At 46.6% G+C, this 23,199-nt stretch overlaps 2 protein-coding genes and 1 long non-coding RNA gene across 4 annotated transcripts; all 3 read right to left on the reverse strand.

Annotated features, from left to right (window-relative positions):
- Positions 1-358: 358 nt before the first annotated feature.
- On the reverse strand, positions 359-8,266 carry LOC102560779 (prospero homeobox protein 2). The gene is made up of 3 exons (XM_019497126.2): positions 7,557-8,266; positions 6,315-6,509; positions 359-2,626 (listed from the first exon to the last, which is right to left on the reverse strand). The coding sequence occupies exons 1-3, from the start codon at positions 7,617-7,619 to the stop codon at positions 2,441-2,443; spliced, it is 444 nt and encodes a 147-aa protein (XP_019352671.2). The 5' UTR covers positions 7,620-8,266; the 3' UTR covers positions 359-2,440.
- Positions 8,267-8,588: 322 nt separating this feature from the next.
- LOC132248802 (prospero homeobox protein 2-like) lies at positions 8,589-19,292 on the reverse strand. 2 transcript variants are annotated; one of them, XM_059723092.1, is made up of 3 exons: positions 19,092-19,292; positions 13,211-13,271; positions 8,589-10,930 (listed from the first exon to the last, which is right to left on the reverse strand). In XM_059723092.1, the coding sequence occupies exon 3, from the start codon at positions 10,775-10,777 to the stop codon at positions 9,245-9,247; it is 1,533 nt and encodes a 510-aa protein (XP_059579075.1). In that variant the 5' UTR covers positions 10,778-10,930; positions 13,211-13,271; positions 19,092-19,292; the 3' UTR covers positions 8,589-9,244. The 2 variants fall into 2 exon arrangements, with proteins under 2 accessions (XP_059579075.1, XP_059579074.1); XM_059723091.1 differs by having other exon boundaries at positions 13,196-13,271.
- A 2,540-nt stretch (positions 19,293-21,832) lies between these two features.
- Positions 21,833-23,167, reverse strand: LOC109285608 (uncharacterized). Its single transcript, XR_002093388.2, has 2 exons — positions 22,875-23,167; positions 21,833-22,162 (listed from the first exon to the last, which is right to left on the reverse strand). It is a non-coding gene; the product is annotated as an uncharacterized LOC109285608 (long non-coding RNA).
- Positions 23,168-23,199: the final 32 nt, after the last annotated feature.

A 23,199-nucleotide genomic window follows, 5' to 3' on the forward strand; every position in this document is an offset into this window, starting at 1 on the left:
CTCAGCCTATATCTCCACAGCCAGGGAAGTGAACAGGCATAAGGGAATCATTGTACTCATCTGTCTAGGTACCTTACAGCCCAATCATTATTCATAGTCACTGGGGTGTTTCTATTTATGGGAATAGGTGGGACTTTTTTTCAAGCACTTCAAATTCTGAAGAATGACAACTGAGACTGGGACCTTTCCTGGAATCATAGAAAATTAAGGTTGGAAGGGACCTCAGGAAGTCATCTAGTTCAACCCCCTGCTCAAAGCAGGACCATCCCTAACCAGATCATCCCAGCCAAGGCTTTGTCTAGTCAGGTCTTAAAAACCTCCGAAGATGGAGAGTCTACAAGCTCTCTGGGTAACCTGTTCCAGTGTTTTACTACCCTCCTGGTGAGAAAATTATTTTTAATATCTAACCTAAACTTCTCTTGCTGCAACTTAAGACCATTGCTCCTTGTTCTGTCATCATGGAGAACAACCTTCCTTCATCCTCTTTCAAACCCCCTTCAGGTAGTTGAAGGCTGCTATTAAATCCCCTCTGTCTTCTTTTTTCTAGACTAAATAAGCCCAATTCCCTAAACCTTTCTTTATGTCATGTGCCCCAGTGCCTTCACTATTTTCATTGCCCTCCACTGGACTGTCTCCAATTTGTCCACATCCTTTCTGTAGTGGGGGCTCCAAAACTGAACACAGTACTCCAGATGTAGTACTGCTTTGGACAAGCACCTAGCTGGAGTCGTCTGACCCCAGTGCTCTTTCCTGCCCAGGGCAGGGGGTCAGACTTGATGACCTACTAAGTTCCCTTCTGACCCTAACATCTAAGAATCTATGTGGCTGCAGCAGTGCTGAATAGAGGGGAATAATCACTAGAAGGGAATAAACATCTGAGCCTGATGCTTCAGGAAGTTTTCTGTCCACTTTACAGTCCATTCATCCAGCCCATACTTCCTTAGCTTGCCTTTGAGAATGTTGTGGGAGACCATATCAAAAATCTTCCTAAAATCAAGGTATACCACATCCACTGGTCTCCCTGCATCCACAGAGTCAGTCACCTATGAAAAAGATTATTTTCACTGAAGTGCCTCAGTTACTCACTGAAGCAGGTCTTGAGGGTCCTGTGACAGGAGTGGCTTTGTCTTTTGGTTCCAGTTACGGTGGCATTTGAGTGCTTTACACTGTGGATGTTCTTGAGCCTAAGGAGGTGTGCTTTCTTGAATTGCTACTCAGAAACAATTTGGCAAATGAGCCATAAAGTTAATCATGAGGAAAGAGACTGCTCACTACCCCTTCCAGCTAGTAGAAATGTAGTCAGGCTACCTGAGGCTTCAGTAAAAAAGAGGGATGAATAAGCTAACCTAGTAATGTGGAAAGGCACCCCAATCTCCTGAGGCAGCAAAGGAGAAAGCCATTGGGTAACAAATTGTTCTGGTGGACTTTATTTCTGAAGTGCACGCTAAGAAATACACTCACGAGGTCTGGTGGGAAAGGCTTGACGTTGCTTTTATAGGAGGAGACAGGGAATTAAGAAAGGGATCTGCATTTTCTCATATCATCTGTCCACTCTGTGTGTTCAACTATAAACACCAGTGAAGAAGTCAGCCTTTTACCTCTCATGCAGGACATATTAATTGTCCCATTGATCCTTGATTCTAGATCTGAGGTGTCTGAAATTCAGGAAATGGCCAGCAGTCGCATTCAGAAGTTATAACAATAAGTTTGGGCAAAAAATCCCCTTGAGCTGAGACTTCCAAGTCAAGTGAGAAGTTTGCCTGAGTTGAATGGCTCATCTAGCTAGCATGGTTAAAGCTCTCCTGTCTGTATATAGCAGGACACAGGGGAGTGATGTGACTGGTGTCATGTCTGGCCACTTGACTCCCAACCTGAATGGCCAGAAAGCCATTTAGAGCTGGGTTGACTGGGCAGCCTTCAGCACAAGTCTGGAGCAGGACTCAAATTCATGTCTCTGGAGCTGTAGCCAGATGCCTTATACACAGCCACAGTCTCCTTAGGACTGTGCTCTGCTCCATCAGTAGTCTTTTGGTCATAATTGGACACTTCCATTGAAGAACCTCTGTGTAATTCATAAACAGGAATGACATTTGCAGGAACCAAAAACATAGCAGAGAGATCACTTATTTAAGGGCACAGAAGACATCAGACAGAGCTAGGAATATAACACAGCTCTTAGCCTAATGTCTTAATCACTGTCCTCCCTCTACAAGATTACTTCCTTTGAGCTACAGAGTATGACAAGTTATATAAAATACTGGTTATTTAGAGGTCTGAATACAATCCACAAAAAACACTGTGTTACAGAGCAGGTTGAAAGCAGTTCTTAAGAGTGCTATACACAAAATATAGGGTGGGTGCAACAACTGCTTAGATCAAGCCAGCCTCCCCCTTACCTAGTTGCAATATACCATTGTCTCAGACATCCTCCCCAAGAGATTTAGCTCTGAAGCAGTTCCTGGGGACAGCTGGAAGATTTAAATACTTCTGGGATGTCGCTGTCCAGTTTTGAAATTATTTTATAAATGGGTTTCTTCCAGGAAGGGTCAGAGTCTTTTCCTGCCTTGACAGCACTGAAGAACTCCTGGAGGGTCAAGCTGGCAACCTCCAGGAAGCGATCAGGGACCTGCAGACACACAGAGAAAGAGAGAGACTTCAGTGAAGAGCATGTCGTGCTAGGAGTTCCAAGGGAGCATGCTGAAGTGCTTCGCACCGTGCAAAGAGAAGAGGGAGTTCTGGCTTTCACCTGGTAGGGATAAGCCGAGAGACCCAGCCACCCTCCTGAGCTTCCCAGAGGCAGATGCACAACTTCCCAGTACCAGCTGCTGAACTTGTCTCTTATTTACCCTCCCGAACAAGCCTCCTATATGCTCACTTGGGCTAACAGAGTCATTGTTCCCCCCCACATTAGCTCAACCACTTCCCCACATGGGGACTCCCAGCCGGGACAGCCTCATCTTCCCATAGTCCAGACAGTCAGAGCAGAAAACTGTTGTCGTTTCCCTGTTTAGGGAATAAGGTAGCATATGTTAAACTTTCTCTGGCAGGTACTATATAGCAGCGTTTTTCAACCTGTGAGTGGCAACCCAAAAGTGGGTCACAAGAATATATGAAAGGGTTGCAAATAAACTTTAAAAATGGGTTCTCCTTTAAAGGAGAAAAACAGGGAAACCGTAGCTTTTCCTTTGCAGGCTGGCAGAATTCTGGGCTGTGAGGGGCTGCTTGGGGCCCTGATGCCCCACACTCTTCCTCCCTCCCCTGCCCCACACACTTGAGGGCTGGGGAGGCAGAGGGTCAGGAGTTAAGGGCACTGGGCCAAGGCTGGCCATCAGTGTTTACAAATGAGTCCTGATACAAAAAAGGTTGAGAAACCACTGCTATATAGCACTATGCTCCCATAGCCATCCCTGATATAAGAGGACAAGCTGAACTAGCTGTTACAAGTCAGAAAAAGACCATGGAGTCACTATAGATGACTCCCCACCCCAGCAAATTGTACATCACATGCTAAAGTCAGTTACTTGGAAATCATTACAAACTTTGTACCAATGTGGTTACCTTGTGTAGGGTGCTGTCTCTCCCCTTTCCATAGCACTGCATTGAAATTTTCTAACTGTTAGTGTAGGCTGCATGACTAATGGCATGTCCTAGATTGTGTCAATATACACCAACTATGTGCCTATGAAGCTACAGTGTGCAGAGTTCTGTATTGTCTTCCAGCCATACTAAATCACGTAACAACTATAATTTTAACGTTTTCATAATAAAGTTTTAAATCCACTCTCTAAAAGCATTGGTTCAATGTGCACCTGTGTGCTAATATAATATTGGGCATCATTAAGAAGGTAATTGAAAACATCATACCACTATGCAAATCCATGATGCACAGTTTTACTTTCTGCCTCTCAAAAAGGATGTAGTAGAATTGGAAAAGGTACAGAGAAGGGTAACCAAGCTGATCAGGGGTATACAGCAGTTGCCATACTAGAAGAGACTAAGGTGGCTAGGGCTCTTAAGTTTGGAAAGGAGCCTGAGGGTGCATATGATAGAGGTCTGTAAAATCATAAAGGGTGTAGATCAAGTTAATATGGGATAGTTATTCACCAAGTCCCAGAATCCTAGAACTAGTGGACATCCATTGAAAGTAGCAGGAAACAGGTCTAAAGCTAGCAAGAGGAAGAACTTTTTTTACGCAGCACACAGTTAACTTGTAGAACTCATTGCCAGGAATCCTAATTTTCCACAGGGAAAAAAAGCAAAAAAAAATCTGTTTAAGAAACACAAAAATCTGCATTTTTCCACAACGTATGGAAAGCACAGTGGGGTTCTGTGGCAAGTGGTGCCATTTCTGCTCTCTCAAATTTTGCCACAATTTTTGCCCCTCTGCTAATCAGCAACCAGGGGAGGAAAGGGGTACACTGCTGATTGGCTGAGAGGCAAAACCGCAGCAAAAATAAAAAAGCAGAAATGGTGCTGCTCACTGTGGGATGCCACCATACTTTCAGTAGGTGGTGGGGAAAAAAACAGATTTGTGGTTTTCTGTGTCGAATGGAAAACTAGGATCCCTGCTCATTACTACAGCAGGTTGTGGAGGCAAATTGTCTTCACCCTTTTGGAACCTGATTACACTAATTAATGGATGAAAGATCTATTAATAGCTGTTAGGGTGGCAATATTTGGATCTTTGGGAGCACTGGATTTGCAGCTGAATAAAGGCTTTAATCTGTGGCCCAGCAAGAGCTGCTGACCACAAGGCAGAATGATGTATATTAAAAGTAACTTTGCAAATGCTTAGGCAAGTAGTTCTTTAACCATATAATAGTATTGTTGTGAGAGAGATATAGTTTTTATGTATAAGATTTTGCATATGAGTGCTTATTAACCATCTTAATTGTGTTAACCATTTTTCTGGAAAAAAGCAGCAAGTCAGTCTGTGGGCTGTGAACCAGCTACAGTGAGGAATGAGATAAGATACAGGGAGCCCAAGCAGATGGAGCCCAAGAAAGGTGGAGATGGTACAACATGGGACAGGAAAACAGACTGGAATGTGGAAAAACAACATGTAATGGGTAACAGAATCCAAGATGAACATATGCAAAAGGATGAATAGTGATTGGTAAAGAAGTCCCCGGAGTCCGCCCATTGACTGAAAGAAGGGAGTTCATGGACTTAGACATGCGCTCATAGCAAAAAGGCGTGTAAATTAATGAAATGCATAGGCAATTCCATGCTAATGAAGCAAACAGTAAACAGAGGTGGAGCTTGAGATACAAGGAAAAATGGGTGGAACAGAAGGAGGGATGGAGGTGGAGTGAATGTCAATGAGCACGAACCAAAGGGTATAAATGTGAGGAAAAAACTATTGTTCAGGGCTGCTCCCCTGGTTTCACAGGCTGTCTCTGTGAGGGAGCTCGCCCGAAGCTGTCTCCATTCTGAATAAAGCTGTTGCGAGCAATGTGTGCTGGTGTTTGCACTCTGTCTGCTCTGGCTAATGAGTACCAGGATCCGTGAGCAATTGGATCATTGTCTCCATAGTCGTTGGGCGCCGCACGAAGTCAGGGTCTAACAATAGCTATTAAACAGAACAGTCAGAGATGTATCCTTGAACATCTCTGAACGGCTGATGGTGGATGCGAAGGAGAATATGATGAGATAGATCACTCTATATACACCTTGTTCAGTGCTCTCCCTCTAAAACATCCATTTCTATCACTGTCAGAGACAGGATCCTGGGGTGGATGGACCATTGTTCTCACCTAGTGGTGGTTCTTATGTTTTTATGACTGAGCATATGAGGATGTACAGCTCAGTCCGCTCCAAGTCTGGAGTAATTTCTCTCAGGGACCACAAGATGGCACATGAACTTTTGGTCCTGCAACCACTTCTTTCAGGCTAGTTCTGAGGGTCAGGGTTTCATCTGGTCACAAAGGAGCAGCCAATCACTCCTGAGACTTGGGTATCATGGAGATGGACACACTGCATAGGAGCCTTGAGAATTAACTGGAAATGCAGAGTCAGCAGAGGAACCATAGGACTGGGAACCAGGAATTCCTGCATCCTGACCTTTACCATCAAGCCCCAAAATCAAACCACAACAAACTGCTCTGACACAAGCTGGGCTGTTGCAGCTGCTCATGCATGTCTAGATTTAGGCTCAGGCCCTCATACTCAGTTTTTCTAGTTGTAAATCTAGCCAGAAACAGCTTCCCACTTTCTCTTCTTTTGCTCTGTAGTGGGGACTGATGGATGACAGTGAGGGGCCTAATGGCTGAAGGCACTCTGGGTCACTCCATCCTAGCTGAACTCTATCTTACCTCAAAGTCGTTCCCTTTGTTGTAATGCATGTTGAGAGCCCGGAATAGCTCGGAGTTTCGGGAAACCATCAGGTCTTTACAGTCTGTGACTCCCTCCAGGATGGCTTGTCGGGCAAACTTCTCCATCTGGATGTAGTAAAACTCACGAAAGTTACTGAACCACTTGATGAGCTGGGAAGTGATGCAGCGGTTGAACTGTGTAATGAAAGACACCAGACAGGCAGGGGTTAAGTGTGCTCTGCTGAACAATGTGAGAAGAAACCACATTTTAGTGAAGCAAAGGCACCAAAGAAGGGAAAGACCTTATTGCACCAATATGGGAACAGCTCTCTAGAGCTGCTATACCTGCCTGTGGAAAAGTTCACAGATGGAATGAGTGAGAGAAATCAAATGTTCTTTTGCTAACAGAGTGGAAAAGGTTCTGCCTGGATGTTTTCTACAAGAAGCACTGAAATGTGGCATTATACCTGAGCCTCATGGTTCTTGCAAAGAGGTTCAATGTGGGAGTTAATCAGCAAACTGGGAGGGAGTTTCAGTCCAAATGCATGGACTACAGATGATGCCCAGAGATTTTAGGTTGGATTTTTTTTCCTTTACCCATCAGCCCTGGATAAAACTTTCCATCAAGCTAAACCCCAAGCCCATCATCAGGAACAAGGGTGCAAATATACCATAGCTGGTGGGGCTGTTGGACACTTGTCCATACTTAATGTTCCTTCCCATTCTTTCCATCACCTGGTTTTATCCATGCACATGCATGGCCTTTTTGAAATAGCTGCTGCTCATTGTTTAGCTGGCAAAACAGAAGGCCCACAAAGAAAATAATGTGCTCATAACCAGCTACTAGGGGTTGCTAAAACATCAGATGGGAACCTGTGACAGTGCAGTACCTATGTCTCTACAGATAGTACCTATGTGACATGTGGGAGATGTAACTGTAGTATAGCTAGTTACAATGTAATTTAGGTAGCTCAGGTACCAGCAGCTGTGAAGACTTGGCAGTGCAGACCATAAAAGCCTGCCAGGGCCTCTGGGTACATAGGCAGGTGGCCAGCCTGCAGAGAGTTTATGCTGCCATGTCTTTACTGCTGTTGGTAGTTGAGCTAGCTAAATTAAAGTGAGCATGAGCACAGTTCCCTGTGCCCATCCTGATTGTGGTGGAGATGCAGCATAACCCTGGGTATTAGACTGAATAAGCTAGTGACCCTTGTAAGGTGGCAAAGCCAGGGCAGGTATCTTTACCTGGACATCAAGAAAGTAGGTTTTTAGCAGAGTGGAGCTGGGATATCGAGTGAAGAAGAACATCAGCTTGGCCTTCTTCAGGTGGCCAGGGGTCAGAGCCTCTTGGATTTATCCTGGAGTCAAGGAAAAACTTTCCTGTTTCTGTACACATGCAAAGATCTACTGAATGTCCCCCTGGGGATGGTCAAGGGCTCCTTGCATTGATCTTCTCTGTTCAGATACCGTAGTCACTGCTGCTTGACAATGGGACTGGAAGACAAGTGCTCCCCAAGGAGCTGCAGTCTAAGGGAGGTCCTCTAACTATCTGACACCCATACAGACTTAATTACTGAATACTCCTTCCTTCAACAGTCCCAGCTGGGGGAAGGAATCCCAGCTGAGGGAAGCCCTCTCCCTTTCTGTAATGGGGACTTCCATGGAATAGTTTTTTTAGTTCTAGGACTACGGGGCCATCAACATTTAAGATGTGGTGTGAGAATGGGGTTAGAGCCAGGAGTTTGTGGGATCCAACCAAGCTCAGTGATTGACTTCCCTTTGGACTGGAGAAACTCGTATCACCTTTATGTCCCAGCCATCCCTCTGTAAAATAAAGACAATAACATCCATGTATTCTTCTGCAAAAGGCTTGTGGGAATCAATGTATGTAAAGCACTTGGGAATGTGGTATAAGCTGTAAATGCTGAGAAGCAGCTCAAAGGAGGCCTTATGTTCTCCCATGGGTCCTCTATGAACAGACAGAGAGTTTCAGCCTCTGGGCCAATCTCAAGGGAGAAGTGGTCACTATTGGGCTCTCTGCTGAAGCACAGGCTCCTTCAGGCCCAGTACTCAGATGCTACAGCAGGGGTTGGCAGTGTTTTGGGGCAAAGTGCCAAAAAACCCTCAGTATCTACTTGTAAAATGTTGGTGTTTCAGGAGCAGATGGCAGGGGAGCCACGAGGGGCCCAATCCTTCTTGTGGCAGTGCAGCCCTGGCCCCCTTCCCGCCATCTGTTCCAAGGCACACCTGCACCTTCCACCAGCAATGAGCCAGGCCAGGGCTCTGCAGACACCAGTACAGCCACTTGTAGTCTCTTGGCTGCCAGCCACAGCCAACCCAGGCTCTGGGCAGGCCCCTGCTGTCTACCACAAAGCCTAGGCTGCTCACAGCAAGTGGTGGGGAGGCTGCAAGCAGCTGCATCAAGGTCCACGGAGCCCCAGCCTGGCTCATTTGCTGGTGGCAGGCGTGCAGACACCTCAGAGCAGATGGCGGGGAAGGGGCCTGGGCTGTACTGCCACAAGAGAGATTGGGCTTCTCATAGCTCCCCTGCCATCTGCCCCGAGGGCTGGCATGCCAAGCCAAATGTCTTCATGTACCTGACATCTGTGCTGGGGGTTGCTGACCCCTGTGCTACAGAAAGATATTCCTTGGACCCTTTTAGGTGAGCAATGCCAACTAACAAAACCATTTTCTAGTCAGCCACAGAAAAAGAGAGCTGAGCTCTGAACAGAGCACAGTACTAACTTCTTGAATGAAAGAGAGAGTTTACATACTAGGCCTTCATAAGGATTCAGATGTGTATAGGCTACCCAGGTCCCTTTCCTAATACTATGTGAAATTTGGACATGTTCTCCTAGCTTCTTGCTCTAATATATAAAACCAGAGCTCTTAGTTTGGTCAGGTAAAACAGAAGACTATTACCCATGTGTTTGTCAGCAGCAACTGGCGCTAGAGGCTGTAGCTGTTGATTTCTGATGGTCATTAAAGGATATATGGATTGAGGAGAAGGACATCCCATCCATGATACTCTGCAGATCCCTGCATTCTGCTTTGCCAGCTGAAAGAAAAGCCAAACTTTCCATTTGAGTGGAGTTGGGGGATGTAGGATATTGCTGCTGTCTCATGACTGATGACCTCAGTTTGACTGCTCCCCATGGTTGGTCTAGGGATGCTGGGGAAGACCTATCTGGAGAAGAGGCAATCCTGCTGTTCCAGTGGCCATTTTGACCATACCCTAGCAACTGGCTAAGAATCTGGTTTTCTTGAACTTGAGATGACATGAGCAAGGGGTAACTCATGTTAGGTACTTGGCAGGGTTTTCTTACCCCTCTTAAACTGACTGGGTAAGTTGGAAAGTCTGGAGACTTCTCTAAGACAAGTGACAAGGCCTCAGTCTGAGCTTCAGCCAGTGAATTCACCAAATTCTGGGAGGAAGCTTTAGGAAATTGTTTTTTCCTAGAGCATTCTACAGAAGCAAGATGCTCTCTTCTGTTGTCTGTTGTCGCCATGGGGAGGCTATCATGCATTTGAGAGAGATGGCCTGGGAAGCTGGACAAGATCTTTTTCAAAACAGAGTCCACTGCCTGTGACACCACTCTGGCCAGCTCACCCTTTAGTGTCTCAGAAAGCATTCTTTCTTCAGAGGACAGGTCACCTTTAATGACTATTTTGCTTTCTTCCTCTAGCACTTTGTGGCCTTCCATCTCTGAAGTGCTCCTGCAAAGAACTTTGTGCTGGTCTCTGGTGAGAGCCTGAATGCTTTTCTCCAGACTGTCTCCGTGCTTCTCCGTCAGTAAGTGCATAATCTGCTCTGTCCCTTCTTGGGTTTGATCAGAGTCATTGAGCTCATAAACCTGAAAGAATTTCTCTTGGAGTTGCCTCAGCTGCTGCTGCAGAATTTGAAGCTGTTCCTTTAGGTAGTGGTGCTCTTCTGCATTGGTGCTAGTCCCCACCAGTTGTGCCACATGTGGACTCTGCTGCTGAGGCAGCTTTTGCTTTCTTTTGTTCTCTCTACAGCTCTCTCTCCTTTTCTCTGTGTTATGTTCTCTGTCTCTTTCTGCACTAGCGCCAAGTGCTATAGGGTTTGGTGAGAGGCTCATGCCTTGGATAATGCTTTCCACTCTGGCCCTCTTGGCACGTAGGTGTTCATTGCCAAACTGGTCTTTGTCACCAAAACAGAAGATGGGGGTGTGGCTTAAGGGAGGAGCGAGGGCTTGTGTTCCTTCCCTAGAAGATGAGTCTTCCCCATCTTGATGAAGTAATTCCATTATCTGGGAAGAAGGGCAAATGACTTTTGGTTCCTGTATCCTGTTGCCTGTTGTCTGGCTGAGGAGCTGTGATAGGTTGGGCACACTGGGAGAAGAGAACAAAGAGTCTCTTTGGAGACTGGATTCTTTTTCCAGCCCACCTGGGTGTCCTAAACTAGTAATTTCTCCATCCTGCTTAGAGACACTGCTCCCATTCATAGCCTTTGTTGCCTGCTTTTGAAGTTGAAGAGCCAACACTCAACAATGACAGGGACTGTTTGGGTGACAGTATTGCAAGACAGAAACAAGGCAGGATTTGGAGATTGCAGTCTCACGAGGTGTTTTGTGTTCCTGCTGCCCAAAGATCTGGAGCTGAGAAAAGAGCAAGAAAAGTTATCATTGAGCTCTAATATATCAGCTCTCCATTTACGTGGAAATAGCTTTTCTTCCTAGATTCCTTGTGACAGCCCTGCTCATCTCCTGAAACCCACCACATCAAGGAATGACGGGTGCTGAAAATCTTCCAACCAGCTCATACTTGCTACACAGCCTAAGACAGCGTGAATGCACTGTGCTGATGCCTGGGACTCTGAAGTGGTTTCCATTCAGAACCAGATCAATGGTCCTAAATTCAAATGGTTTGAGGTCACATCCTCTCTGCAACCAGGACTTTCAGTAGTGCCTACTTTTCTATGGAGCTGTTGGCTGCAGGAGACAGAGCTTTCTTGGGAGCCAGTCTGTGGCTTTGATTAGTCTTCCTTCAAGAAGTTAGAATGACTGCAAGCCTATCTTGCCTCTGTCTTCAAGATGAAGATGCAGCTCGTTTCCAGATCTTCCCAATAATAATTGTAATACAATGCACACCTTTATCTCCCACTGAAGAGAAGAGAAGACAAGGGAATGTATGTAGTGTAATGCCTCGAGAGAGAGAGAAGATGGTAATAAATGGAATCGAAGCTCAACATTGGTCAGACTACACATTCCCACACTGCACTCCCATACAGTGGTGATACATGGAGTATAAGTATCCAGATAGACTGTGCAACCAAACACTGTTTACCCAAGCATAAGCCTAGGTTTCATAGATTCATAGAAGTAGGGTCGGAAGGGACCTTGTAGATCATCAAGTCCGACCCCCTGCCCTTGCCAGGAGAGAAACTGGGCTCAAATGACAACAAGCCTCCTCTTAAAGAACCCCAGGGTAGGAGCCAGCACCACTTCCCTTGGTAGTTGGTTCCAGATCCTAGCCACCCTGACTGTGAAGTAGTACCTTCGGATGTCTAATCTAAACCTACTCTCTAACAATTTGTGGCCGTTATTCCTTGTTACCCTGGGGAGCGCTAGGGGGAACAGGGCCTCTCCCAAACCCCGATGGTCCCCCCCGGTGAGTTTATAAATGGCCACCAGGTCCCCCCATAGCCTTTTCTTGTAAAGGCTGAACAGGTTAAAGTCCTGTAGCCTTTTTTCATAGGGTCTGCCCTGCTGTCCCCAGATCATATGGGTGGCCCTCCTCTGGACCCTCCTAACGCTGTCCACATCCCTCCTGAAGTGCGGCACCCAGAACAGAACACAGTACTCCAGCTGCGGCCTGACCAGTGTCACACAGAGGGAGAGGATCACCTCCTTGGCCCTGCTTGAGATGCGTCTGTGGATGCACAACAAGGTCCCGTTAGCCCTACTGACCATGAACTCTCATTGTTGGCCCATGTTCATCTTGGAGTCAATAAGAACTCCAAGATCTCTTTCTGCCACCGTGCTCTCAAGAAGGGAGTTTCCCAGTTTATAAGTGTGCTGCTGGTTCCCACTGCCCAAGTGCAGCACCGTGCACTTGTCAGTATTGAAACCCGTCCTATTTTCGTCAGCCCACCCCTGTAACCTGTCCAGGTCCTGCTGTAATCTGTCCTTCCCTACTAGTGTGCCCACCTCACCCCAAATCTTGGTATCATCAGAAAATTTAAATGGGCTGCTTTTTACCCCGTCATCCAAGTCACTAATAAAGAAATTGAACAGTGCAGGCCCAAGGACCAAGCCCTGAGGGACTCCACTGCCCACTTCCCTCCAGGTTGAAAAAGACCCATCCACCACCACCCTCTGAGTATGACCCTTCAGCCAATTTGCAATCCATCTGACTGTGTAGGCATCAATGCCACAGTCACCTAGTTTTTTGATGAGAATGGGGTGGGAGACAGTGTCAAAGGCCTTTCTGAAGTCCGGAAAGACTACATCCACGGCGACACCTGCATCCAATGCTTTTGTGACCTGATCGTAGAAGGCAATCAGGTTGGTCTGGCAGGACCTGCCCCTAATGAAACCATAGTGGTTGCCCTTGAGCATCATCTCTGCTGCTGGCCCATCACAGATGTGTTCTTTGATGATCTTCTCAAAGAGTTTCCTCAGGATTGAAGTAAGACTAATGGGCCTATAGTTGCCAGTGTCTTCCCTCTTCCCTTTTCTGAAGATGGGGACCATGTTGGCTTTCTTCCAGTCATCTGGCACCTGGCCAGAGCACCACGAATGCTTGTAAAGCCATGCCAGGGGCCCCGCAATAACCCCTGCCAATTCCCTCAACACCCTGGGGTGGAGAGCATCTGGACCTGCTGATATGAACACGTCCAGCCCCTCCAGAAGCTCTCTAACCTGGTCCTCCCTGACCTTAGGCCTGGCGGCGTTTCTCCCGAGTCCGTCTGGAGTCCTGGTTGGGGAGTCCCGGTCCCTGCACAGGAAAACGGAGGTGAATAATTTGTTAAAGAGGTCTGCTTTCTCTGCTGGTGCACCCACCAGATTGACAAGCATATCCTGCAGGGGCCCCACATTACCCGGTGCCTTCTTCATTCTCCCTATATATTTAAAAAAGGACTTTTTATTATCTTTGATCCTTGATGCTAGCCCTAGCTCCGTATCTGCCTTAGCTTTTCTAACAGCCCCCCTACAGACCTGAGTAGTGGAGGTATACTCCTGTTTGATGTCCATAGAGCAGGAGTGGGCAAAATCCAGCCCACCAATTGATTGTATCCAATTCCAGCCTGCAGCTGCCCCTGCAGTGGTCTGCATGAGGCCAAGCCCCGACCTCTCCCACCCAGAACAGCCCACACTGCACTTGACAGCTCTGGCCTTGGCCCCAGCCAGCACACACAATGTTGCTGGTACAGCAGCCCAGGTACTGCACAGCTCCCCCTGGCCTCCAGCAGCTCCTCATCTTTCTGTCCGTGCTGCACTGCTCTGGGCAGCAGGTAGCATGAGGAAGCAGTGGGGATGTGTGCCAGGTACCACATTTATTTTTATTTTTTTAAGGAAAATTCATGTCCCAGGTCAAATTAGCCAGATCAGGTCCAAATCCATTTTGATCATGCAAGAACCGTTTGTGACCCTGCTACTGGCAAGTATCTTCCACCCCAACCTGGGGCTTCAGATACTTACAAGTCCTTTGGCAGGCATCCTACATACAGACCCAAGCCTGGAGGCTTGGGGTTTGGATGCCCCCAAGTTTCACTTGCCCTCAGCCGTTTAGCTGCAGAAGCAAGCTAGGGAGGAGTCTCCCATTTCCATAAAGTCAGCATGTAGCTGAGATCCTCCCACTGGAAGCTGGCCAGTGGGAAGCTACCTATGAGGCTTTCCTAGGCTTTCTGTTCTCAAGCAGACGAGGGTGTATCTTCCATTACACAGTGCCATTTTAATTGCACTACCTTCGTCAGTGTATTCCCCTGCCACCATTGTGGTCATGGTATTTCCCCATGCCCAACTGGCGTGGAGGGGGCTGCAACTGGGCAGCTTCTGCTCCAACTCCAGCTCCCAGCCACCTTCCATCCATTCCTCCTGCCCTGCATGCTAAGCAGCCACCTGTGGGCATGGCTGAGTGGGTGGAAGGCAGCCCCACTGGGAAGCTATGCATGCTGGCTGGGGCTGGGGCCAGGGCTGTGCTGTCAGTGGGTGCTGGGTGGGTGCAGGCAGGAGCATGGCACAAGCTGCCCCAGGCAGGACTTGGCCCCATGTGGAGTGCCACGGGGCAGCCGTGGGTCAGATGGGGGGAGCGATGGACCGCGCCTGCACTGCACTGCCCGGGTGAGCTCTGCTGCATGCACCCCCTGCCCCTCCACCCCTGGCCAGCTCCCAGGACCTAGCACGCATGCACACCCCTCCCTCCACACACACACTCCACACCCCCCGATGCCCCTCCCCACACACACAATATAAGAGAGTAAGACATTATCTTGAGCTATTATGCAATCACCTCTATATACACTACTCAAAAAAACATAAATCGGGACAAAAATATTTTAAAAATATAATTAGGTTATAGTAGATGTTTGATTTTTAGTATATGATTTATTTTTTATGTATAATTTGTTAAAATTATATCTTCTGAAGATTGTGCAGCCCTTGACTGCTCACCAAAACTCATTAAGTGGCCTGCCAGTCAAATTGCCCACCCATGCCATAGAGCAACCCCTAGAGGATTTTAGGTGCATGTGCACTATCATCCACATTATCTAGCAGAGGCGGCTCAGCTCTGCCTGAAAAATAAAAAGGATTAGCGGTTCCGTTCATCTGCTCCTCAGCACAGATAAGCAGCTGTGGTTTGGGCACTTCGGCTGCTTGCTTCTGCCAACACTGGGCATTGGAGCACAAAGGAACACAGTTGTTGCCCAGGTAGGATAATTGTGAATGCAATAGACTCAAGGCACCCCGTGGAAAATACCAGCTCTTTCCTTTCACTTTTTACAATAGAAAAATAACAGAGCAATTCTTCTGGTGCACAGTACTCAGAAAGACCAGCAGGTCAGAGTGGTTCTGATGCTATGGATTCCTATTTGAAATGTCTGGGTGTAGTATGTGTAGATGCTGGCAAACCAAACAATGCTAATACAATGCGGCAACCTGCAACACCCTTAAGAGGATCACATGGCCATAACACCCTAGTTGAGAATCACTGGCATAAAGCCTACTACACACCCATAAGCAAGGCTTTTCCTGGCATCTGGCATACGTAGAGGAATGTAACTGATAACTAGGAACAAGGAGGAGTTACAGAGCTGGCAGTGCTGGCAAAAGGTTTCAATGGTGCAAGAGCAATGAAACTCTTGAATACTCTTTGCTGTCATCAGCATAAATTAGAACTGACAGGTCTGTGCAGTATTTTGCAGTTTATTTTTACATGTTCGTTTTTTCTTACAGAAAAATAAAAGGAAGGGGTTGGGGGTTAGCTGAGGAAAGCACAAGCTGTTGAACTGGCTGACAGGAGAACTGGGAGTAGTATGTCCCACAGTCTGATACTCTGTCTCTGACAACAGCCAGTGCAAGAAACCTTGTAATAGACTATCATGGAATAAACCTTGGCTGGGGAAGTTCCTTTCTAACCCTCATCATTTAATGGCTAGATCATATTCTGAAGCAGGAGAGTTCAAATCTCCTCTGCACATGCTTAAATCATGCCTAATATCTCTGAGATTGTTCTTATTATGCTTTTGGAAATGTTGCAAAGGTTTTGCTCTCAATGTTATCTTGTAGTAATGAGTTCCAGGGGTTCATTGTCATTATTCTATACAGGCATTATTCTGTACACCTCCATCATGTCCCATCTTATTTATCTCATCTCTACATTAAACGCCCCCATCATTTCCATGTCTCCGCACAGAAGTCTGATTCTGTCCCCTTGTTGTTTTGTTAGACATCTTCTGCTTCCATTCTATGCTTTTGGGATATGGTACTCCAAAACAGCACAGTGTCCTAGGAGGGGGAAAGCGCCTGATTTAGATCCAATTGTTTATGCAGACTAAAAGCTATTTGCTTTTGTTACCTGGCACTACAAAGTGAACAAGGATTTTACTGAGCTATCTGCAATGGCACCTTGGCCTTTTTCCCTATGTGTTGACAGTTCATTTAGAATTCACCGATGTGTGTAATTCCGCTGCGTCATTCCTTCCAAAGTGCAACACTGCCTTTGTCAGAAGTCAGTTTTATCTGCCTTCCTGCTACCTGGTCACCTGCCTTTAAAAGGCTGCTCTGTAATTTTTCAGATTCCTCGAGTCTTGAGGAACCTGTGGTAAAAAAATGTGTATCACCTACAAATGATGACACTTCTCTGCCTTCCCTCTACCTCACATCATTAATAAATGCATCAGCCATTCTAATATATTATTTTGGGAGTCCCTTTGCCATGCTACAAACTGATCATTTATCTGTACTCTTTGTTTTCTGTCTCCAAGCTGGTTTCTAAGCAATCCATGAAAATACTCTACTTTTCACTCTCTTACTATATTGTTTTCCTGTCAGCCTCCTGTGAGGGACTTTGTCAAAGGTTGTTTTTTTTAAAGTCTGAGTAAATGACACCACCACATTCTCTTACCCTTCCCCCCAGGCTGACCTGCACTATTTTTCCAATACTCTGAAAGTAGGCTATTGATTGGAAAGGTTTTACAGAAGCTCTGGTTGTTTGTCCCCATAATGTGATCATGTAGATCTATAATCTGTTCTCATTTCAGTTAGTTTGCCTGGATGGAAGTGAGACTCTCTGATCTGTATTTCCCAGGATGTCCACTTTCACCCTTTATATAGATAGGATTAGCCCCAGTGACATAACATTCTTCTGGGGTAGCAGCTAGTTTTAATGGAGATGTATATAATGCCTATTTCAGCCATTTCATTTTGAAGCTCTGGATGGCACTAGGAACCTGCTCTTTAACATATTTGGTGTTTCCTTTTGGCACTTGGCTCTCTCAGAATGCCTCATCTTTTTCATGAGAAAAGTGAAGCTGAAGGATTTCTCCAGATTAAAGCTTTAGACACCAAGGTGATAAACTCCTCCTAGTTGCAGCAGGTAGATGTGGGCTTGTCTATGAACTTTAAGCTTTGACCAACAATGCCAGCTTTTCCTGGGTACCCAAGTTGCTCTTGCTCCCCAGATATTCAGATGGACTGAAACAAAGGGCTTGATTTCAGTCCATTTTTCTTCCTCCTGGAAGGCTCCTCAAACTACATTGTGTTCCTCTGGAAGGGAGAAGGTGTTCTTAATTGAAGTAGTCACCTTTTACTTGCTGGATCCATGAATAGATGGGGCAGGGCTGTGTTCTGAGCCCACTTTGCATCCCAGGAGCACTGGCTTGGGGGGAAGGGGGATTGGGTGTTTGCTGAGTGGTCTGAAAGGGCCCTTTTTAGCTGGGATCCTTTGTTTCTTTCCGTCTTTCTAGAGCCACAAAGCCTGCCCTCATTTCACTCTGTGATTAAACAGCTCTGTGAATCTGCACCCTGCCCCTTATAGGTAAATGGAACCAAAAATTCCTTCAGAGCTGCATTGTAGGGATGAATCCAGGGGCTGGCAAATCCCTATGTTTAAAAGGCAAGATGAGAACTTTCAGCCCCCTCTACGGCAGCTGTTGGTGCAGCATGCACCACATCTGATCTTAGAGACAGGATGTGCTCTGTGCCCCACCCTGCTTGACAGACAGAGGCACTTGCAGTTAATGCACACCCTCCTTGACATGCTGCTTCTTAGTAGAGAATGCTGCTTCTTCAGAGCCCAGGATAACTTTTGCATCCATGAGCTCCCCTGACTGATGCAATGGATGGCCTCATCAGCTCTGCTTATCAAGGCAGCCTCAGGTACCAGGGGATAAGTGCAATGCTGTGTAAGGAGTAAAGAGTAATAGTCTCAGGCCAGTGCCCCTAGCTCCTATAAGGTGTACAGCAATGTGTTAGCGGTCACTTCTGCCCCTGTCAGTTTATGGCAATAGAGATCTTCTCATGTGAGCTCTCAGGTACCATCTCATTGAGCCCTCAGCTCCTTTGCCAGATGTATTAGTGAATGTTGTAAAAGACCTGATCCATGCTGAGCGTTACTAGCAGTTATCATCAGTGGCCTCCTCAGAACCATTAAAAAGGAGCCAGGGTTCTTTTACAAGAAGAAAGAGACAAACAAACAGAATGAGACTCCTCAGAAATCTGCAAGCTAACCTTCTCTGAGAACAGACTCTCCAGAGCCAGACTCCCCCAAACCCTGACATCCTGACTTCCCCCAAAATCTCAGAATTGTTTTTCTCAAACAGACATTCCCCATAAACTTCTCCAGCCTAATCCTCCTCAGAAAAACCAGGTTCTGCAAAACCTTGCTATCAAGAGATCCCCCCGACTTCTAGATTTCCCAGTTTCCAGTGAACAGCCAGAGCAGGCCTGGTGCCCCACAGAGACGGCAAGGTTCTTTGGGTAGATGTGATATCTTTTATTAGACCAACTCAGTAGATGGGGAAAAGTTCTTTGCAAGCTTTTGGGTGCAATCACCCCTCTTCAGGCATAGGAAGTCTCTGCTGTTCTGAGACTCCAGGGAATGTTTCTTTCATTCCTTGGAGTTTCAGAACAGCAGAGACTTCCTCTGCTTGAAGAATAGCAATTGTGCCTGAAAGCTTGCAAAGAACTTTTTCCCCTCAGCTACTCAGTTGGTCTAATAAAAGATATCACATCTACCCAAAGAGCCTTGCCTGCCTATGTCCTTAGACCAACCCGGCTACAACCAAAAACCCAGCCACAAAGACGGTGCACTTACCTTAGCTACAGCAGGAATGCAGCTGTCCGCAGAGTACCTTGTGTTCCCAGGGTTTTTTGGAGAGAAAGTGCTGAGTGGGAAGGGGCACTGAAGCAGTCACGCTGGCATTGAAGACTCTATCTGAGCTCAGTCCCTACTAGAATGGGGTGGGGAAGCCAGTAGCAGCCAACCAGCTTCAAGGTACTTCTGAATATGCAGATGGAGAAGGGTCAGGTTCAGTAATAGGGATCAGGGCACCTTCCATTCTGCTGCTGGGATGCTCAGATACACAGACCACTCAACAAGCTCAGAGGGTCTGTAAATGGCAACACTGCTAACCACGCAGGGTTGTGTGTACCGATAGAATAATTTTGCGTATAACCTTCTGGGTTCTATCTTGTTGCACATCAGGAGAGAAGTTTTTGGGGGGAGGAATAATTTTCATATTCCATGTCAAATTAGCCAAATCAGTTCCAAATCCTCTTGACTGAGCAACTCTCAATCATTTGAACACTATATGTGGTGCTACAACTGACAAGTATCCTCCACCCCCGACTTTTCAGCCTCGGGCTTCAGATACTCCTAAATCCATTGATGGGCATCCTATGTACAGGCCCAAGCCCAGAAGCTTGGGGTTTGGATGCCACAGAGTCCCACTTGTCCTTAACCAAATAGCACAGAAGCAAGCTAGAGAGGAGTCCCCCATTTCCATAAAGTAGGTGTGCAGCCAAGATCCTCCCACTGGAAGCTGGCCAGCAGGAATCTATTTACAAGACTCTTGTAGGGCATCCTGTCCACAGTGCATTGAACAGGCATGCACCCTCCATTACACAATGCCATTTAAATCCATGTTGGTTTGGGTAACTAACCAGTGCAGCGACTACACTTGATCTTAGCCCACAAGAGGTTGAGAAGCAATCAGGAGAGAGATGCGTTGGCTGGGATGTGTTAGGGGTGGTGAGGATTGGAACAGCAGGACGTAAGGCAGAACTGACTTGTAGGAGACTGTGAAGCTGGGCAGGGGAAGTGAGTTAATGCCAAATGGTAAAGGACCGCAGTTACTGTAAAGCAGGGCCCAGTAGCACTTTGTTCTATTCAGGACTTGGAATCTGAACCTAGTCTGGAAATGTACTGTCCCACCATCCATGATGGATCCACCAGTGCTAGAAGCAAGTAGGGCCTCTTTGCAGCTAGTAAAAATGGTGCTGGAAGGGGAAGCTGAAGGATACAGACATTGTAGACAGCCCCAAAGCAGTGGTTTTCAAACAGAGGGGCTCAGTTTAATAAGAGTCACAATTTTGTTTGAGCCCCCCTCCACCCCAACCCAGACAAAAACAGACATGCAAAATATGCTTTCATAAACTTAACAAACACAACTTAACTTACTTAATTAAATTACCTACACCTGTAGGTTTCTAGTTCACAGATTGAAATTGATATTCACAGATATTATACTTAACGACTTTAGCCGTTTCAGCTTCTGCCTTCCGTTTCGTAACAGTATCTTTTGGCAATAAGTACCGATCCAGTTTCACCTCAATAGTATGAAAATATCGAACTCACCGGCAGAATAAGTTGCACTGCAAAATGCTTGTTGTGATTTTTTTGTCTTGTAAGAGTAGATATGATAGGTGTACTAAACTGGAAGGTGGGAAATGTTGCTATGGAAATGATCACTGGTTTAATTAAATGCATTGTAACACCTGTGAAATCAGTTGCAAAAAGTTCACTCATACTATTTCAGTGTGTGATGTTGTCAAATATAATACTAATAATGATGATAATAATTTTTAAAAGTAAAATATGCCTTGCACATGGTGCCCCCCACATTCCTTTGCGCCCCCCCTCCCCGCCCCCAGACAGCATGCCCCCCAGTTTAAAAACCGCCGCCTTAAGGAACACAGCATAGGTTACCAGTGGTTTCTAATGTGTTGATGATGAAGGTTTCTTTTCTTCACTGCAGCTAGATCTTTGAGGTGTATGTGCAGTATTGCTAACTCTCATGATTTTTGCCAGTGTTCTTAAAGTATATGCTTTGGGAATGTGAAGAACTTAGCTTTCTTTTATATATAAAAGCTCTTTCTTTTATATATGTGTGTGTGTGTATATATATATATATATATATATATACACACACATACACACACACACACACAATATATATATATATATATATATATATATATATATATAATATAAAAGAAGGAGCTAAGTTTTTCACATTCCCATAGCGTAGACTTTAAGAATGACAAAAATCATGAGAGGTGGCAACACTGTATGACACACCTAGAAAAGGAACATCATCTAAATAATAATACTTAGTATTGTATGTTTTCAGATGTAAACTCTAGCCATTAGAGTAGGGGCGGGCAATTATTTTGGGCGGAGGGACACTTACTGAGTTTTGGCAAGCCATCGAGGGCTGCATGTCAGGCAGCCAGGGGCAGATAAATATTAATTTTCTAAATTTTTTAGGGGCCCTGCGGGCTGGATAGAACGACCTGGCAGGCCATATCTGGCCCGTGGGCCGCATTTTGCCCACCCCTGCATTAGAGCCAGCTGTTCAGCATAGCTGATAGGTAAGTGTTCTCCCCTCAGCACTGGACAAGTCCCTAATATATAAACTGTGAGAAATAATCTGCCTGACCAGAGGAACAGACTCCAAAGAGTAACCCAAGTCTCTCACATATCTCATTCAAAAAAGCCTGTTGGATTTGTTACCTGCTACCTGCTGAACAGTTTGAACAAGGAGCCAGACAAAATACAATGGCTCATGCAGTTTTATTTGAGCTCAACTGAATTAAATCTCTCAGTAAAACTCTTATCTCATTCATTTGTATCCAGGTACTTTACAATTGCTATGATATGCATTCTTCCTACTAGGCAGCAGTCTTCGATTCAAGGCAGCTGGTTTCTATTTGTTGTGCTCAAGGAGAGCAGCATACTAGAGATGCACTGCTCCAAAAGCTGTATCAGTTCCATTTGTTTTTATTCCTTTTTAGTTCTTTTTTACACACCAAACAGGTTTCAAAGGTTCCACCTCCTCCTTTTGCTTTCTTCTCCCTTTCCTGTACTCCTTCCTCGAGGAAATTCTTTACAAAACGACATTAAGTTAGTAGTGCCATTACACCATTGAGCACTTAAAAAAAGTAGGAAATGCTCAAGATAACGCAGCACCCAGTTCTAACTCTTGTTCCCTTCTGCAGATGCCTAATTCTAATACAGCCCTTTATGATGTGAACAGAGGCTCTGTCTCAACTCATGCAACATCATGTACACTGAAAGCAACAGGGCATCTCACAGCGTAGCCTGCACAGGAGCACAGCATTCAGCCAGAGCCATGGTCAGGTGAGAGAATCCCACCCTTCCCTCTGCATAAAGGTGGGAGCTTGCTGCACATTTCTTTTCCCTCTGCAGCTGTGTGGAGGGCCTGCCCTGTGGCCTGGTGGCGTCCCAGTGTCCGTCACAGCCACGCTGGAACTCCAGCCTCATGGCGGGAACATCGCTGGGGTGAGCTAGCCCTAGGGCAGTGTTGGCAGGTGGGAGCCAAGCGTTGCTAGCTCCCTGGAGGCAGCCTGCTGGGGGAACCCAGGCACTAGTGCTCTAGGGAGGGGCGTGGGACCCCCAGTCTCTGGCTACAGCCCCAGATCTGGGAGCCAGGACTCAGGGGCCTCCTGTCCACTGGGAAGCCAGGGCACAGCCTGGCTAGGGAGTGCAGCCTCCTGCCCTGTGCTGCCAGATCTCCACATCACCTCTGCTGGTGTCTGCACTGCCACCACTGCTGCCAGGCCCATCCCTGCTCACCCTGGGCTCCCCAGCTCCCGTGGGCAGCATCAAGCTCCTCAAGTCAGGTGCCCATGGGCTAATTCACAACCTGCCCCTGCCCTGCATGGCTGAAGGTTGCCTGGGGCAGGGACCGGCAGCCAGTACCAAGACGCCTGGCGGGGGAGAGGGAGCGCAAGCCAGATAACATCAAGGCCCCCCTGTCCTGCTCAGAGTGGTCCAGTCCTCAGCAGGCCCACCGGGGCTCGCAGCCGCCCTTCAAGGTGGTTGAGTCCTCTTTCTCCTCCTCCCGGTGGTTTTGTCCCGTCAGGACGTTTCGGTTTCTCACCCTCCCCCATGTTTGGTA

Source organism: Alligator mississippiensis, chromosome 2, assembly GCF_030867095.1.
Source record: "Alligator mississippiensis isolate rAllMis1 chromosome 2, rAllMis1, whole genome shotgun sequence".
Classification (NCBI taxonomy): domain Eukaryota; kingdom Metazoa; phylum Chordata; order Crocodylia; family Alligatoridae; genus Alligator; species Alligator mississippiensis.

Bases quoted from the DNA above. Each gene is read 5' to 3' on its own strand.
- LOC102560779 (XM_019497126.2), bottom strand. From the start codon at position 7,619: ATGTTCTTCTTCACTCGATATCCCAGCTCCACTCTGCTAAAAACCTAC. The intron at 6,510-7,556 runs GTAAAGATACCT...TTCATTACACAG, and splicing joins CCTACTTTCTTGATGTCCAG to TTCAACCGCTGCATCACTTC. The intron at 2,627-6,314 runs GTAAGATAGAGT...GTGTGTCTGCAG, and splicing joins ACAAAGGGAACGACTTTGAG to GTCCCTGATCGCTTCCTGGA.
- LOC132248802 (XM_059723092.1), bottom strand. From the start codon at position 10,777: ATGAATGGGAGCAGTGTCTCTAAGCAGGATGGAGAAATTACTAGTTTA.